This window comes from Nannospalax galili, unplaced genomic scaffold, assembly GCF_000622305.1.
Source record: "Nannospalax galili isolate Female #2095 unplaced genomic scaffold, S.galili_v1.0 scaffold114, whole genome shotgun sequence".
NCBI classification, from domain to species: Eukaryota; Metazoa; Chordata; class Mammalia; order Rodentia; family Spalacidae; genus Nannospalax; species Nannospalax galili.
The window spans coordinates 890,564-907,202 of record NW_008336930.1 but is presented as its reverse complement, the minus strand read 5'-3'; the positions used below and the strand labels follow the sequence as shown (position 1 = coordinate 907,202).

The 16,639-nt window shown below is 37.5% G+C and overlaps 1 protein-coding gene across 8 annotated transcripts in view; it reads right to left on the bottom strand.

The window, feature by feature from the left end:
* Cntn3 (contactin 3) overlaps positions 1–16,639 on the bottom strand; it is a 471,390-nt gene that overhangs the window by 285,813 nt on the left and 168,938 nt on the right. For all 8 annotated transcript variants that reach the window (XM_029562809.1, XM_029562808.1, XM_029562814.1 and 5 more), the window contains exon 4: positions 7,352–7,527. In XM_029562809.1, the coding sequence (XP_029418669.1) occupies positions 7,352–7,527 (176 nt within the window). The remainder of the gene's footprint in view (positions 1–7,351; positions 7,528–16,639) is intronic.

The following is a 16,639-nucleotide window of genomic DNA, read 5'->3' as shown; positions in this document are numbered from 1 at the left end:
TGCCCTCTTCAGAACTCCATGGCCATTGTATGACACAGATGCACTTAAATACATCAAGCAAAACACTCATAAAATAAAATAAAGATAATAAATTTTTTAAAGTATAAAATCTAGGACAAGCATCATATCGAAGGGTGAAATATTAATGATATTTACAGTTTTCAAATTCCACACCAATTCAGGAATCTCTATTAGAAATATCTAACCAGCATGACATTTAAGCCACAGAAAATGCATTAAGATATGTATTAGGGGCAAGGCTAGACAGGGAACCCAAAGCACTCACTATTCCCAGGTAATACCTGTCTCAAAACAGAGAAGACTAAGGAAAGGCCCAAGGCAATAATCACACAACATATTCCAATCACCAAAGAAGAGAATCCTTAGTGTAGTCATCTTGCATATTTAACTTTGCCATAGTGGAATAAAAAAATTCACATCACTCTCTCACAGGACGTGCAAAACTAGAGCTAAATAATTAAAGACTTAAATGTGGAAAACAGAATTCTAAAGCTTCTATTAGTGCTTTAGGAAGAACTTTTTCATTTCACAGTAAGAAAGGGGAAAAAATTACAGAATTCAGGAGAGAACCTAGCTATACAGAAAAATGTACTATAAAATAAAAACTAAGACCATCTGTTTATTTGACAGTGTGAAAGAAAAAAAAATAGCCACCAACAAGTAAAAGATATTTGTAGCAAAATAAATGTCAAAAGATTGATCTAGAACATAAAAAGAACCTCATTTTTAAAAGACTGCCATGAACAGAGAAGTTCATGAGGGCCCACACCTAGTGAGGAGATAATTGGTCTTGATGGTTGCCTGGGCAAGGGAGACTGAATTTCTTTGGGGGCGCTGATGCTGGTAGGTTGCCCATGCTCTGGTGGACTCGCCCTACACCCATCTACATGCAGAAAACATTAACTATACTCAGTAGGTCATAAAAAGCAAAAGAGGACATGAAGGTGGGAAGAACTTGTGAGGAGACTCAGGGGCAGGTGGAGGTGTGAGGTGATAGACAAGAGGCATAGCAGGATCTGGAGATGATCGAGTTGTGCTGCGTGCATAACGAAACTGCCAAAAAATAAATCAAATATTCCCCAAATGAATACCATCTAGCAGAAAATTATAAAATTAAAAGAAACACAAATAGTCAATAAATACATAAAAAGAATGGTGACTTGTTTATATTCATAGAAATGGAACTCAAAACCACAATGAAGCCCAGTTTTCCATTCATCAGATTTACACACATTTAAGCAACTTAATAACATGTACTGGTGGAGGTGCAGGTCCACAGGCATTTCCAAGCTCAGCATTAAACGAATAAAAAGTACGTATATTTATAATGCCACATAAAAGGTACATGTTTGCATAGTGACACATGAAAAGAACATGTGTGCATAGTACCACATAAAAAGTACATGTTATATAAATGTGTATATATGCATAGTGCCACGCAAAAATATATGTATGAACAGTGCTACATAAAATATACATGTATGCATAGCACTACATAAAAAGTATATGGGTGTACAGATCCACATAAAAGTACATGTGTGCGGGGCTGGGAAGATGGCTCAGAGGATAAGAACACTGGCTGTTCTTACAGAAGACCTGGGTTTGAATCCCAGCACCCACATGGCAGCTAACAATTGTTTGGAACTCCAGTTCAAGGGCATCTGAGAGCCTCTTCTGTCCTCCGTGGGCATTGCACAACACGGGTGCACTTTCCTACATGTAAGCAATACACACATACATATAAAATAAAAATAATAAAATATTTTAAATGTACATGTGTGCATAGTGTCACATGAAAAGGACATGTGTGCAGATTGCTATATGATATTATGTAAAATCTGTGAAATTAAACTAGGAAAACATTGGTATATGGCTTTTAGAAGTACATGCACATGTATTCAAAATATCAAAAGCTACTTAGAAATAAAACACATTTCATTTAGAGGAGCAAATATCTCTGATAAGCAGCAAGGGAGAAAAAAGTATCACCAAGATTCATTGACAGGAAGTTGAATGGTGTTTCAAATATTTTAAATTCTAAATCAGTAAGTGGCAGGTATCCAGACATTTCTTGCTTGTGTTTAGTTCAAATCATCTGTACATCTGGTATAATTTGTGATTTAAAAATATATTCCTCATCAAAATGGTTAAAATAAAAACACTATAATTAAGAACTACTTTGAAGGGGCTGGAGAGATGGCTCAGCTGTTACGAGCACTGGCAGCTCTTGCAGAGGACTCAGGTTCAATTTCCAGCTCCAACATGGCAGTTAGCAACCATCCGTAACTCCAGTTCCAGGGGAATCTGGTGTCTTGTTCTGACCTCTGCAGGCATTTCCCGACATGGGTATATTTACATACATGCATATGATACAGTTACACACATAAAATAAAAAATAAATAAAAATGTTAAAAGAATTATTTTGAAGGAAAGCAAACTATTAAAGTAAGAAAATTTGAGCTTTTGAAAGCAACTCTCTAAGCCATCAGTGGACAAAAGTAAGAAGTTTAAAAGTACTCCCAGCTCCATTCCTCAGCCACCCCAAATTATATGCACATAGTGCAATACCTAGTAACTCAGAACATGTGTAAAATTCTAACGTTCCTTCACATATTTCTTCTGCCTATGGTCCTTGTGAGACTTCTACAAACAATCTATTAAAAGGAGCCAAGACTGTCTGTAGAAAGCAGTCTTCCCGAACAATGAATACCTTCTTCGCTTTCATTTATTACCCACATTATTTTCAAACACCTTAACATTAAAATAAAATATATTTACATTTCACTCATTAAAATGGGGTGGTGGTTATATTTTCATTTCTCCATTTGTTTTATTGAAAACTTTCTGCCTGGCTCATGGAAATGAAGTTTCCATGATGGAAATGACCCATACGAACATAGAACACAGTCTGCATGGGATGGAGTATGTTCTTCAATGACAATGCATCACCATACCTTTACTTTCAGTAAAGACTGCTAAAGATTCCTCTGAACTGGTGATACTGCAACTGGTCTCCACAAGGTTTGCAACCCTTTGCCTTCTTCAGTTAATATATTAACATTATAGTCTTTCCGAGTTTCCAAGTTAAACTTTGACAATATTAATTATTAAATAACTTCTACTTCATTTACAGTCTATTATTAATAACAATCACCTTCGTTGAACTCTTTACTAGAATCTATATCCCAATCACATTAATAAAAAAAATGTACTTTTCAAGTGTACTGTGGTATGAGACTTATAAACACCTGATGTTGTTGAAACTTCCAGAAGAATCACTTAGGAAAGCACAAAAAATATAAAATAGCACAAAGCAAATGTATCTCACTACACAGCAAGACTGTTAAGTATTTGGATGTCAAGCACAGGGATGGTTAAAACTTTTAAGACAGATGAGAATGCCAAAGGGAAGTGCCAGGGACCAAAAGAACATTCTGGGTTTGACTTTTGAAAGAAAGAGCATCTGCCTTGGTATGGTGCACCGACACTCACAAAAGCAAAGATAGCACCAAAAGATGAGGAGATAGGGAGGAGAGGGGAAGGAAAGGGAGAGCTGTTGAGGGGAGAAGGAGTCCACTGCACATTTTGATCATAACTGCTTTCTCATATGTTCACTAGGGGCCAAGAATGGAAGGATCAAGGACTCTTTATGATGCCCGTGTCTCAGCTCTGTGCTTCCAGGCAGCTACCTAGAGGGTTGAGGTTAGTGTTAGTCAGACCTGTGTGTTACCTTGTTGAGTACACCACAGCAACCACACAAGAGGAAGGACTTACTTGTCTCACTGCTTTGGTCTGTCAAAATCAGGAGATTGGAGGAGGTGACCAGGAAGCAGAGAGCTTCTGCCTGTGCTTCCTGGCTTCCTGCCTTTCCCGATTTTACTCAATCTTGTGTTCAGCCTATGGAACTGTACAACCCACATTCGTGGTGAGTCTCCCTCCCTTAGTTTATCTACTTAGGAAATGCACCACTGGACAGATCACATCCAGAGCTTTACTCATTTGCAAGGCATTTCTTGATCCAATTAAGTTGACAGCCACACATACATCTTGCAAGGATGAAGAGTAGATGTGTTTACTGCTAGCTCTAAAAGGGGTGGATTCTCCAAGCTCAATCCTGTTCCACTATGGGTGTCATATCCACCATAGCATACCATCCACCTTGTGGGATTGGCAGCCAAGTGGAACTGAATCAAGCATGCTGAAATTCACAGTTTCTTGTTCTGAGAGTAATAAAATCCTTACCCACTAACCAGAACTCTTGTGTCTTCCCGCAGCATCCATGAAACAGGAACATAGCAGTTTATAAACTAGGAAGTATGGTAGATCTAATTCCTCACACCTTCATCTCACTTGCTATAAAGTATTTGTGAGGAATGAGGCATAGGTAGGAACGTTAGTCAAGAGCTGTTTTCCATACACACAATCTGCCTTAGGATTGGCTGGTCACAGACATACCTGGAGGTTAATTATTCTGCCTTGTGTATAATAGGAAGATGATAAGTTAAAAAGCCAGTACAAAAAAGCAGTGGTGTATTTGGTGAAAAACACCTGAAAACGGAATGAGATTTGCAACAGAGGCTTGACTGTCAGAGAAGAACTGCAATCCCATGTGTGCAAAGACCCTGTCAGAAGAGTCCACTGGCATCATCTATTGATAAACATGGCTATCAATACAGTCTGTTTTGGAATCTATTGAGCATCCTAAAACATAAAAACACAAATGCCAAATTGAAGCAGTAGAAGAACATTATGGAAAATGGTCTTTATCTTCAAAAGAGGATAGAAAAGCAGCGGCTTTTCTGAGTCTGGAACAGAGATTCTGTGGAAGACTGAGATGAAAGAATCTTAGAAATAAGAGCAAAAATTCAATGTGTAGATAACCAGTGCCTTTTAAAATATACACAGGAAACTGAAAGTAGTTGAAGGAAACTCATCAAAGAAAACTTTTCAGTTTCTAAGAAATGTAAATTAAAATACATAAATTCAGTTATATGCATGTAAGAAAGAGGTTTTAACTAAAAGGGTGAAGAAAAATTAATACTACCAGGTACAAGCAAGTAACTTGAAAACACAATGGGAAATTGTGAGCTCCCAAGAAACTGAAATTAGTCTGGTTATCTACTTTTCTTCAACAGCAAGCATGTTTGGAGTTCAACACTTATCACCAACCAAACTCTGTCTTTATATTTAGGGTAATATGGTAGCGTTCTTTAAAATAAAAAAAGAATGAAAGGTATTTGAGTTTCTTAAGTGTAAATGGTTGAAAACTGGGAAACTGAAAAAAAAAAAGTAAATTCCAAAGTGGGAAGAAGAGCCTGAGGAAAGACGGCCCAGCAATTAAGAGCACTTGCTGTTCTTGCAGAGGACCCACGTTTGGGTCCCAGAACCCATATGGCAGCTAACAACCATCCATAACTCCAATTCCAGGGGAGCTGATACTTTCTTCTGGCCCCCATGGATGAGGTACACAATGATTGTACTTACAAACATGCAGGCAAAACACTCATACATATAAAATACAAATAATTTCTTTAAGTGGAAATATATATGCAATTAAATGAAACAAAGATACATAAGAGATCTTGGAAAAGTCCAGGTAAAAACTACGTGCACATACACAATTATTTATAAAGATTTTGTATTTATGTTTACTTTATATAAGCATATATTTGCATATACATAATACAATATACATGAATAAATCATATGTATGTGAAAACAAAATAATCATTGAAATAAACCAAGACTACCAATGATACACTAAAAGTAAGAGGAACTAAACTGTTAAAATGGAAGGACTGAAATGATAAACTTAAGTTTGGGATATTACCAAAATACATAAAGATATTTTAGAAAATAAAAGGTTAATAAATTATATAATATAAAATACCCCGGAAAGACACAGGCTTAAGAAGTACATGTGCATATAGGTGGAGGGAAGCAAGGAGCTTGTAAGTATGGGAGACAGATTACATGGAATATAAATTACAGGAGCAAAGCCAACCACTGCCACTATAAGAGAGAATGCAAAAGGATAAACCATACATTAAATGGCAAACCAACAATTTAATAATGCCCTGTAGGGAGCCCAGAGAAAATAAATACTACTGAATTATAAGAACATACACATTCAACTTTCAGAATTACTGTGGTATAAAGAACTTACAGAAGGAGCTGGAGAATGGCTCAACAGCTATGAGCACAAACTGCTCCTGTGGAGTACCTGAATTCAGTTCCTGGCACTCATGACATGTGGCTCACAAATGCCTGTAACCCCCAACACTAGGGGAACCTGATGTCTCTGGCCTCCTTTGAGGGATCCACGCATACATGCACAAACACACACACACATAATTAAAAATAATCAAAAATAATTTTTTTTTTAAAAAGCACTAAAGGGAATCTTAAAAACTAAGTTTGTTGCACATCATATATGGAATGCAGAACCAAAACAAAGGAGGAGAAACAAGAAGTAGAAAAGCAGATGAAGATGAAAATGAAATTGGGTCTCTGGTTCCAATTTTGAACTCTCTAGAGAAAAATTGTGTTTGGCAAGTGTGTTGACCCAGATTCCATTAATACAACACACAATTGTTCCTAGTACCCTGGCCTTAGTGAGGGTTGTGCTGAAAGTCACTGGGAAAGTCAGGTGTGAGAAACCACAAGGAGGTCACCTATGTGCATCATGTGTGCTGTTCTCTTCTTTTACACACCGCTTTTTCCTTTTGCTCTTTACAAAATTGTAAGATGTGATTCTAATTTAAAATTCAAGAACAAGGACCATATGGGACAGTGACTTTCTTTTCTTTGCAATTAGAGCACAGTATAAAGCATAGAGGTAGTGTTGTTCAGTAAGTACATCTTGAACTGCATATTCTTTCATTCCCTGATTATAACTCTTACAAAATAGTAATATACAATGCACACATTCATATACATACAGATTTCATAACTAAATTTCCTTAAATTATGGTCAAAGAATAATGCTCAATTAATTCAACCTAATTTTTGAGTTTTAAAAAAATCATGTATTAGGGGTTGGCTCAGTGGTGAAGAACACTCACTGTTCTTGTAGAGAATCTAGGTTTGATTACTATCGCCCACATCAGGTGGTCAACAACAGTAACTCTAGCTCCTGGGGCTACTATGCCCTCTTCTATCTTTGAGTCATCTACATACACAGGGCATATCTAAATATACTTAGGGACATACACATACACGTAAAATAAAATCATTTTGAAAATCATTATTTGTGAAATCCAAAGGACCATACAAATTTAGTCAAGTATTTTTCATATTGGTCTTGATAGATGCACAAATAGAAACTTACAGGCAAATTGTAGTTTGGCTTCTCTGCTCACTATTGTTCCAAGTGAATTTGTTGCAAAACACTGGTAGCTTCCTGTATCCCAATTTCTGTTGGGGTTAATAACTATGAGATTTCCGCCATTCAATCTATACCGATGGTCCACACTTGTGTCAATATCGCTCCCATTCAACTGCCATCTAAAAAACAAATGACAAGGTTATTTTTATTTATAGTAAATTAAAGGCTAATAAATGTGTATGTATTATAAACACTGCTTTAAACATTATCTCCTTATAAACATAAGTCAATGCACACATTAGTCAAATGTTGAACAATCAAGCAAATATGAGCTTGGCTTGATGGCTCATGCCTGGAATTCCAGCACTCAGGAAACTGAGGCAGAGGATTATGAGCTTGAGGTCAGCCTGGACTTTACAACAAGACACCAACTTAAAACCATTTTTAAAAAGAGAGTAAATATAAATTTATTTGAGAAGCAAAATGTAAAGTATAATAGAAATTATAACAAAGCAGCAATGCAAAGCTGAAGATGCTTAACAGTTTCCTGAAATGTTGAGGATGATGTAGTTTTCTCACTAACTCACTAGGGGAAAATTTAGGCTACATCTAGGTGAACAAAGATGAAGAAAGTCGTGGTAATTACCCGTCATATGTCAGGCCGATCTCATGCTGACAAAGTGGGGGATTTCACATTTCTCTGATTTATCCAGACTGACTGAGGACATTTAATAAATTAATTGGGTAACTGTTCAACTACCCATTTTATTCTGTCTGGGTAAATATCTGTCTCTGAGGCACTTTCCATTTTCTAAGACACCGTGGTGCTATTTACAAAATGTTGCATCATGGTAGCAGGCCCTAAACGCCAACTCAAAAGGATGAAAAATTCAAGGCACAAACCTGAGGGGCATATTCATCAATGAGAACCCTGAACGAAAAGTAGAAAAGGCTTACCTTTGAGAGGGTTTTAATTGGACACAGAAGTTTTAAAAATAAGTCAGTATACTTGACACACTAAAACAGATTCCTCCTTTGAAAACCAAGCCCCATATCATGATTCAAGGAAACATCCATGAAGTAATTAATTCACTCACCTCCTAGACAATACAACGCTGATAATGAAATCACAGTGTGTAAATTTTAGTAAATTACAATAATCATCTCAATTACTCATTTAGAAATTTTGAGAAAATGGTTTAAAACAATGCTTCTTTGTAACTTCAACAAACCAGATGCTTTAGCTGTCAACTTCCTAAACTATAGTCTTCACCAGTGGCATCATTAGTTTGAATTGGAGCTCAGAGATCCTCAATTATATAACAGGCCATGCAAAATATTTTCTCCTGCTTATAGAATATTTAATCTCTCTCTGTCTCTCTGTCTCTCTCTCTCTCTCTCTCTCTCTCTCTCTCTCTCTCTGTGTATGTGTGTGTGTGTGTGTGTGTAGAGTAAAAGTCTATGTTATGGAGAGATGGGTCTGTGATTAAGAGCATGTACTGGTCTTGTAGAGGACCTAAGTTCATTTCTCACTGCCTGTATCAGGAAGATCACAATAGCATGGAACTCCAGCTCCTGGGAGATTTGATACCTCTGGGCTCCAAGGACACCAGTATTTAACACACACACACACACACACACACACACACACACACACATCTGAAAATAAAATCTTTTAAAAAATACATAGAGAGGAAAGGTGAGTACAATTTCAAAGGTAAATGTGTGAAATGTAAACATGGAATAATATATAACTTTCAAAGGAGATAAACTTTTGTACACACAAAAAAATCCTGCATACAATAGCAGGTTAGAAAAGTTAAAGACAGTTTGATATCATTTATATAAAGTTTTAAAGTACAGAATGAATACCTAATAAATGTACTTTTAAATGTAAAAAATGATAAATTTCAAACTAAAGCCATGGTAAACAGATACTGGATTATGTGTAGGGGCATACACTAGGAAATAGCTAATCTTTTACTCAACTATTTAAACAAAGTGGCAATTATAAAGATATCTGTTGTACCTTATCCTATGGTGTATAACTTTGTATAAATAACACCATCAAAATAATAACAATCTAATGACTGGGAAGCATAGATTATTAATATGTTTTATTAGATTAATTTATCACTCAAAGTACTATTTTATCATTTATTCCCTCAAGAAAAATTTTGCTTTTTTTTCTATTCATACATAAATTTTTCCAGTCCAAAACAATATTTCTAATGAAATATAAATGGATAATAAGAGGAAATAACTGGAGCCCTAATTCTCTTTTGAATTAGAAAAATTGAAAAGTTGTAATTTGTTCTCATTTGGACCCATTTCTGCTTTTAAAAAAATATTTGATATATTTATTTTTATGTAATGAGTATTTTGTCTGCATCTATGTAAGTGTACATATGTGTGTAAAGTTGCAGTGGCCAGAAGAGGGCATCAGATCTGCTGGACCTTCAGTTATGGACAGTTGTTAATTACTACTTCAGTGTTGGGAGCCAAACCAGATCCTCTGCAAAAGTAGCCAGTGGTTTTAACAGCTAAGCCATCTCTCCAGCCTCTCTGATGCTTATTTTGTTTTGCATATTTCATGGGTACGACTGACATTTTCCCCCAAATAAATGTATATTTGTATAAGCATTGTGGTTCTGCTTTTTTATTTTTATAATATTCTGTGCTTAGGGTTTTGTACCTAAACCTGGAGCCCTTAAGTACCCACCCTCCTCTTATTACTCCAAATGTCCTATAGCACATCCGAAATGGATGTGAAGAAAGGAAAATTAACTATGTTTATTCTATTCAGATTCTTTCCTCAAAATACACATTATGGATTGGAGATCTGGGGCAATAGTAACCAACGTTGTTGGTTGATAATTCGCATGTACTGAATTAGACCTGGTTTTGTATACACACATGCAAATGCACTATCTTCGCTGGCCAACTGAGGACAAAATAATCCACTACATTCTATTATTGATGGCTTTCAATTTCAGTAGGCCCAAGCCTGTTCTGCATGGCTCAAAACAAAATATGGGTGTTTTACAGATAGGAGATAGCTAACTCATTACCTTGAGTTTGCCTTTTGATTTGTTAACTTCCAGCAAAGAATGAACCAGCTATTTTTATTTACTGTCATCAGTAAATAAAATACCCTTTGGTTCTGTGATACTTTAAAGGCCCTATTGCTGGTTCATATTTATCCTCACAGTCACAAACCCCAAGCTATTCTTCTGATTCATGTTTAAATTAGCAGTGACAAGCAGTTTGAGGATTATTTTATGAAAGGTGAGCACTGCAAAGTTGTAAACTGCCTCTTTGAGAATCTGTCTCCTCTGGAAGCTCCCTCCCTCCTCACCAATTCCTACAGACTGTGGGAAAAGTAAACAAAATTTAGGACTGTCTTTTTTATCAAAGGGTTAAATAAGAGAAAAGAAACTCCATTTTTAAAGAACAATGTCAAAATGCCTTTTGGCAAAAATTCTTCCTGAGCCAGCATTTTCCCAAAATAAAAATACATGCTCAAGTTTCTTACTCCATAGCAACTGTACTTATTCAATTTAGCCAATCCCACAATAATGTGAATCCCAGCTTTGATCACTCAGAATGAGGCACAGGACTCCTTGAATTAGTGTTAAAACCCAGAAGTCCTCCTATTTGGTGTGCTTGCTTGCTTGTTTTAGCATGGCTATGCGCATATTACTTATTTTTCTTTTGCTGTGATAAAATACCATGAGCAAGGCAGCTTATAGAAGGAACAGTTTATTTGGCTGATGTTTTCAGAGGGTTAGAGTCCATAATGGCAGGGGAGGCACAGTGGCAGAGGTGGCTGGAGCAGAAAGTCAAGTGATCACATCTTCAAGCAGGAACAGGAAACTGAGAGAAGCAGATTGGAAGAGAGCATGGCTGTATACTCTCAAAACTTACCCCCTTCCACCAGTATGGCCAAACCTCCTAAAGCTTCAATGACCCTCCCCAAATAGCACCACAAACTGGGGATTAAGTGGTCAAATACTTGGAGTCTATAGGGTACATTCTCATTCAAATCATCACAGCACCTTACTATATATATATATAAAACTTTCTGCTTTGCTGAAACCATTTGGATTAATTGATCATTTTCCTGAGACTCCAGATGTACTCCTAACAGTTCAGAACCCAATGTAGGATACTCTGTGGTTGAGGTCCTTGGTAGTTGATACCTGTTCTGGGAGGGGACCCCACTGCTTTATGTAGAAGACCTGGGTATGAAAACACTCTCTGATCTTGGAACTAATGAAAAACCAAAATCAAAAGTAAATTAAAAATGCAATGATAAGATCCCTAAGCAAGCACTGTTATAACATGATAGGAAAAAGATGAAGATTCTCCTACCACTTTGACTACTAGGACATTTCATGGTTGCATGAGTGTGACTCAGATGCATATTTAAATGTAAAAAAAGTATAGAATCTCAATCCACAGTTCCAGTCTGCAGCTAACTATCTGGCTGGAGACAAAGAAAACAATTTGGGAAGAGTACAGGAAAAACTCATGTGGTAGCTGATATGAAGGATGCCACCTCAGGAAATGAATTCTGTCCAGGAGCAACCTAGTCAGGGGTTTATACTCACTCACCAGTAGCCAAGAAGGGCCCCTGTGACTTTCCATGTGTTTCAACAATAGGAAAAGGTTGATTAGAGTCTCTGATCAGGACATCACAAACTTAAGACAGGGATGGAAAATGAGGTGAAGGGAAATATAAAAGATCTTAGACCAGTAAGAATAAAGTTCCCCAGATAGTTCTCTGGGTCTCATATTCTAGCACTGGGAGCTAATCCCCAAAGAAAAGGGAAAAGGAAACAGTCAATTATTAAACATTGTTGTTTTATGTGGCTACTGATACTCAGATCAGTCCCAAAGCCCTGTAAGAAACAGCCAAAAGGATGCAAAAACCTATTCCTCAGGAAGTGATTGACTCCAGTGAGCTAAGATCTTCTTGAGAATAGACTCCCCAAGCCTTGCATGGCCCCCTACAATATTCCAGTACTTTATCTAAGAAAAATCAAATAGACCTTATCAACTGGCCCAGGCATCATGTGGTTCTAAAACCTTAAACACCTTTTATAAAAATGTCCTATGACCAAAAATGGTTCACAGTGGATGCCTTCTGGGCTTAAGGTTTAGTGGATGAAAAGGAAACAGAGATTGTTCACTTTTGAAAGGGAAGATCCAGAGACTGAAGAAAGCAACAATACAGATGTACTACCCTCCATCAGGGGTTCACAGTAGCCCCTAATCAGAAGGAATATTAGAAAAGTTGCCTGTTTCCTTGAAAATTAACTTCCACCAATATGTGTATGATTTATTATTGTCAGAGGACTGAAAGGGTGAAATCATTAACTCAGCAATAGCCTTATTAAATTTCATAGGGAAACAGGACTCAGAGATTCTAAAAAGTTACAATTTTCAGAAAAGAAGATAAAATACTTAGGTCATCTGATTAGTGACAGGAACTGAAATTTAAGACCAGAAAGGATGAGCAGAATAACTGAAACACCACTCCCTCGAGCCTCAAGAAAAATCGAAATTTCGTGGGCTTAGTGGGCTATTGTAGAGTCTGGATTGACTCCTATGCTACCAAAATTAAAGACCAATATGGCAAACTTCTGGATGAAGAACCTGATCCTTTCCTGTGGGAGGCAAAAGAAATTAAAGCTGGAGAAGCCTTAAAGCAGGAATCAGTAACTGCCCCAGTACTGATCTTGCCCTATTTAGAAAAACGTTTTCATCTTTTTCTAAGTGTCAACAAAGCTACTGCTTTTGGAGTGCTCACTCAGGATCACAGGGGAAATTTCAGCAGCTGGCAGCCTATTTGTAGCAAGTGTTAGATCCAGTGGGAAGGTGTAATGTAGTCAATCAGTAGCTGCCACTGCCCTCCTCACTGAGAGCTGAAAGTTAACCTTTGATGGTTGTCTAATTGTGAGCAGACTTCACCAAGTAAGAACAAACTTACAGCAGAAGGCTGGGAGATTGTTAACAAACTTTAGGATCCTCAAACAAGACGCTGCTTTTCTAGGGAAAGATGGTTTAATCCTGGCCACTGATAACAGTTTAAACCCTGCTGGATTCCTAAGGAGATGGAATGCCTCTGTGCCCACGTAACAACATTGTATAGATTTAACTGACTCCCCAGATAAGGTCTGCCCCAACGAGAGAGACCTCTTCCTCAGGGACCCAGACAGGTCTTACAGGGTAATTCAAAGGAAAATGCATAATGATACATAAAATTGATGGAATTCAAGTACAAGTATAGATTCTTGATGATTGACCAAACATGTTAGTTAACATGCTTTAAATCAGGTCCTTAATAACTCAAAGAAAAAGGAAGGAACCGTATCCTGACTCCAGGTATGACTTTGGAGTAGTTTGTGCTTTTTGAAACATCTGGTCAGGAGGAGGGCTAATTAATGGTAAAATAAAAAATTTGATACACAAGAACTCAAGAAACTATTTACCCAGATATGAGAAAAGTTACAACTGAAGAAACTGTAATTATCCATATTATTTGGCAGCAAAGGGGACACAACTTTAAAGCCCAGGGAAACAGACTGGCTGATGAAATAGCAAGAGAAGTCACAATGAATGTATGAGGGTTTTGGGGTTTTTTTTTGTTGTTTGTTTGTTTGTTTATTTTTATTTTTTTGCAGCCCCAGCTGGCCTGAAACTCACTATGTACACCAGGCTGTCCACAAACTCACAGAGATTCGCCTGCCTCTGCCTCCCAAGTGCTGGGACTACAGGCATGCACCACCACATCCAGTTTGAGAAGTCACAATAAAATCATAAGTTTGCATGCTTTCTCTCATCCCTCACCTCCCCCAAACTATCACCACTCCAAAATTTTCAGAGATGAAAGAAAAACAGTTAACTGACATAGGAGCTATCAAAGCAACAGATGCGAAATGGGCTCTACCTGATGGGAGAGAAATGCTGCCAAAACCAAAAGGGAGGAAACTGGCATCTCAATCACACAAAGAAAGTCACTGGGGCCCCCAGACGAAGTGAAAAAAGTATTTCAAGGATGTATGGGGACATATGGATCTATATACACTACAGTGAAACAAGTCTCCAATGGTTGTGTGGTTTGTCACAGAGTTAACAAACAAATCATTGCAGGTGGGATGAATTCCTCAGTTAAGGCCATTCCAAAGTAGGCAGATGTACTATGTTAAAACGACCAAGTTGAGTAGATTGAAATATTTATGGGTTATTGTGGACATCTCACTAATTGGGTGGAAAGTCCCATTTCCTCAGTGCTACAGATAATCATGTAAGGAAAATATTCTTGATTCAATTATTAAGATTCGGGTTAATAGAAAATAGAGACTCATATAATTATAGACATGTTATCCCAACTATTCCAAAACACCCCATGAAGGCATTAGACATTAATTGGAACTAATGCCTCTTGGTGCCTTCCTTCCTCAGATTAAGATAAAAGAATGAATAGGACCCTTAAACAACAAATTACTAAATTGATTCTAGAGATATAATTGCCTTAGGCCAAGTGTTTGTCAAAAGCTTTGCTTAGCATCTGCATAACCACATGAAAGGACCTAGGACTATGCCCCTGTGGAATGCTATTTGGGTTACTTCTGACCAGTCCACAATGGAGACTAAAGATGATTTCCTCAAAAATTATGTGCTTTCTTCCTCCATTTTGCTTTACATTAATTACTGGTACATATGGCTAAGTGTATATGTTGAGAATCTCAACAGAATCCCTTCACCCAAATTTCCAGCCCATCCCTTCCAATTTGGAGAGAGAGTATTGATAAAAAAACTATAAAAAGAGCAAATAGGAATCACCCTGGGGCACTTTCTGGTTCTGTTAACCATAAAAAATGAGGTTCAGAAGGCTGAAAGAGGTTGGATACGCTATACCAGAATATAGAAGGCTGCTGGCCAGAGTGCCCAGGGAAATGGCCATCTAACCTCAAAGAGGCCTTGTAAAGTTAAGATTAAGAAAAATGTTTTTTTTTTCAGTCATTTCTTATGGGGAAAGATAATGGAAACTGGGTGACTAATGTAACGTGAACAGCCTCTCCACTAACTGGTCAGTTTCATGCTTATCTAGTTTTACTGCTTGGAAGCTCCTAAAATCAGAGAGAACCTTCTGGGATGGACAAGTACATGTCTGGGGCTTTCCCTGCATCGGTCTTCTCCATGTACTGATTTTGATGGCATATACCGGGACACTCTATATCATGGAGATGGAGAGGCCTACGCCCCCTTCCCTTCTGTCACTTTCCTTAAAGATCTCCAGGAGAAAATCAGAATGGTAAGGGAAGACACCCCAAGAAACCACATAGACTTTTAATGTTACCCTTTCTTTTAATAAAGAGTCATACCAGGATCCATTAATTACTGGCACATATGGCTAAATGTATATGAGTCATATCTAGGAAATATAAAAACCAGGGATACATTATATGATTAATTAGTGATTCAAACTAGTCCCACATCTAAAATGGAGATTTGTAAGGATTATTTAAAAATAAGAGTGGTAGAAATTGAATATTTATGACAGATTATAGGGGTTGAAACTGATTATGGGGAAATTAATGGATACCTGGAATGGATCAAATAATATGTTCGTACATTAATTAAAATGACTATGATGCTTGCATTGCAGCAAGACCAGAAGTTCAGAAGTTCAAGCTTTCTATTCCCATTCACATGGACCTTAGAAAACACAGATGGAATGCATGATCTTCCAGGATGAGATGGCCTGGGAGAATCCATCTTGTAAGTTCTTGTCCTTCTGCTCCCAGTCACAAAAGTACTGAGGAAAATACCTCCCCCGACCCCCAATTATCCAACCTCTCTTGATAGGAACCAATTATACCAATTATACTCCTGCCCCAAACAGGGAGTGAAGGAATTGAAATTCTTGGGAAACATGCCTGAATGTAAAGGCTGCCATGCCTTTGAGGAGATGGAAAACCACTCCAGCTTGAAAGCGCTGCCAGAACAGATGTCTGTGGTGTTGTAGCAGACCATAACTTGGGATGGTCCTGAGCATTTGAGTAGGACCTGTGCTTTGGTCCAGTCGGCTATCTCTTTCACTACTGCAGATTGCCAACCCATCCCAGGTCAACCTTAACTGTTTAACGGAACAAGGGAGCTACTAACTCCAGAAGAGTCATTTAGCCTTCAGATTTATACAGATTCCATAGGCGTGCCAAGAGGAGTCCCTAAAGAATTTAAAGCTATGAACCAAACAAATAGCAGAGGGATTTCAATCAG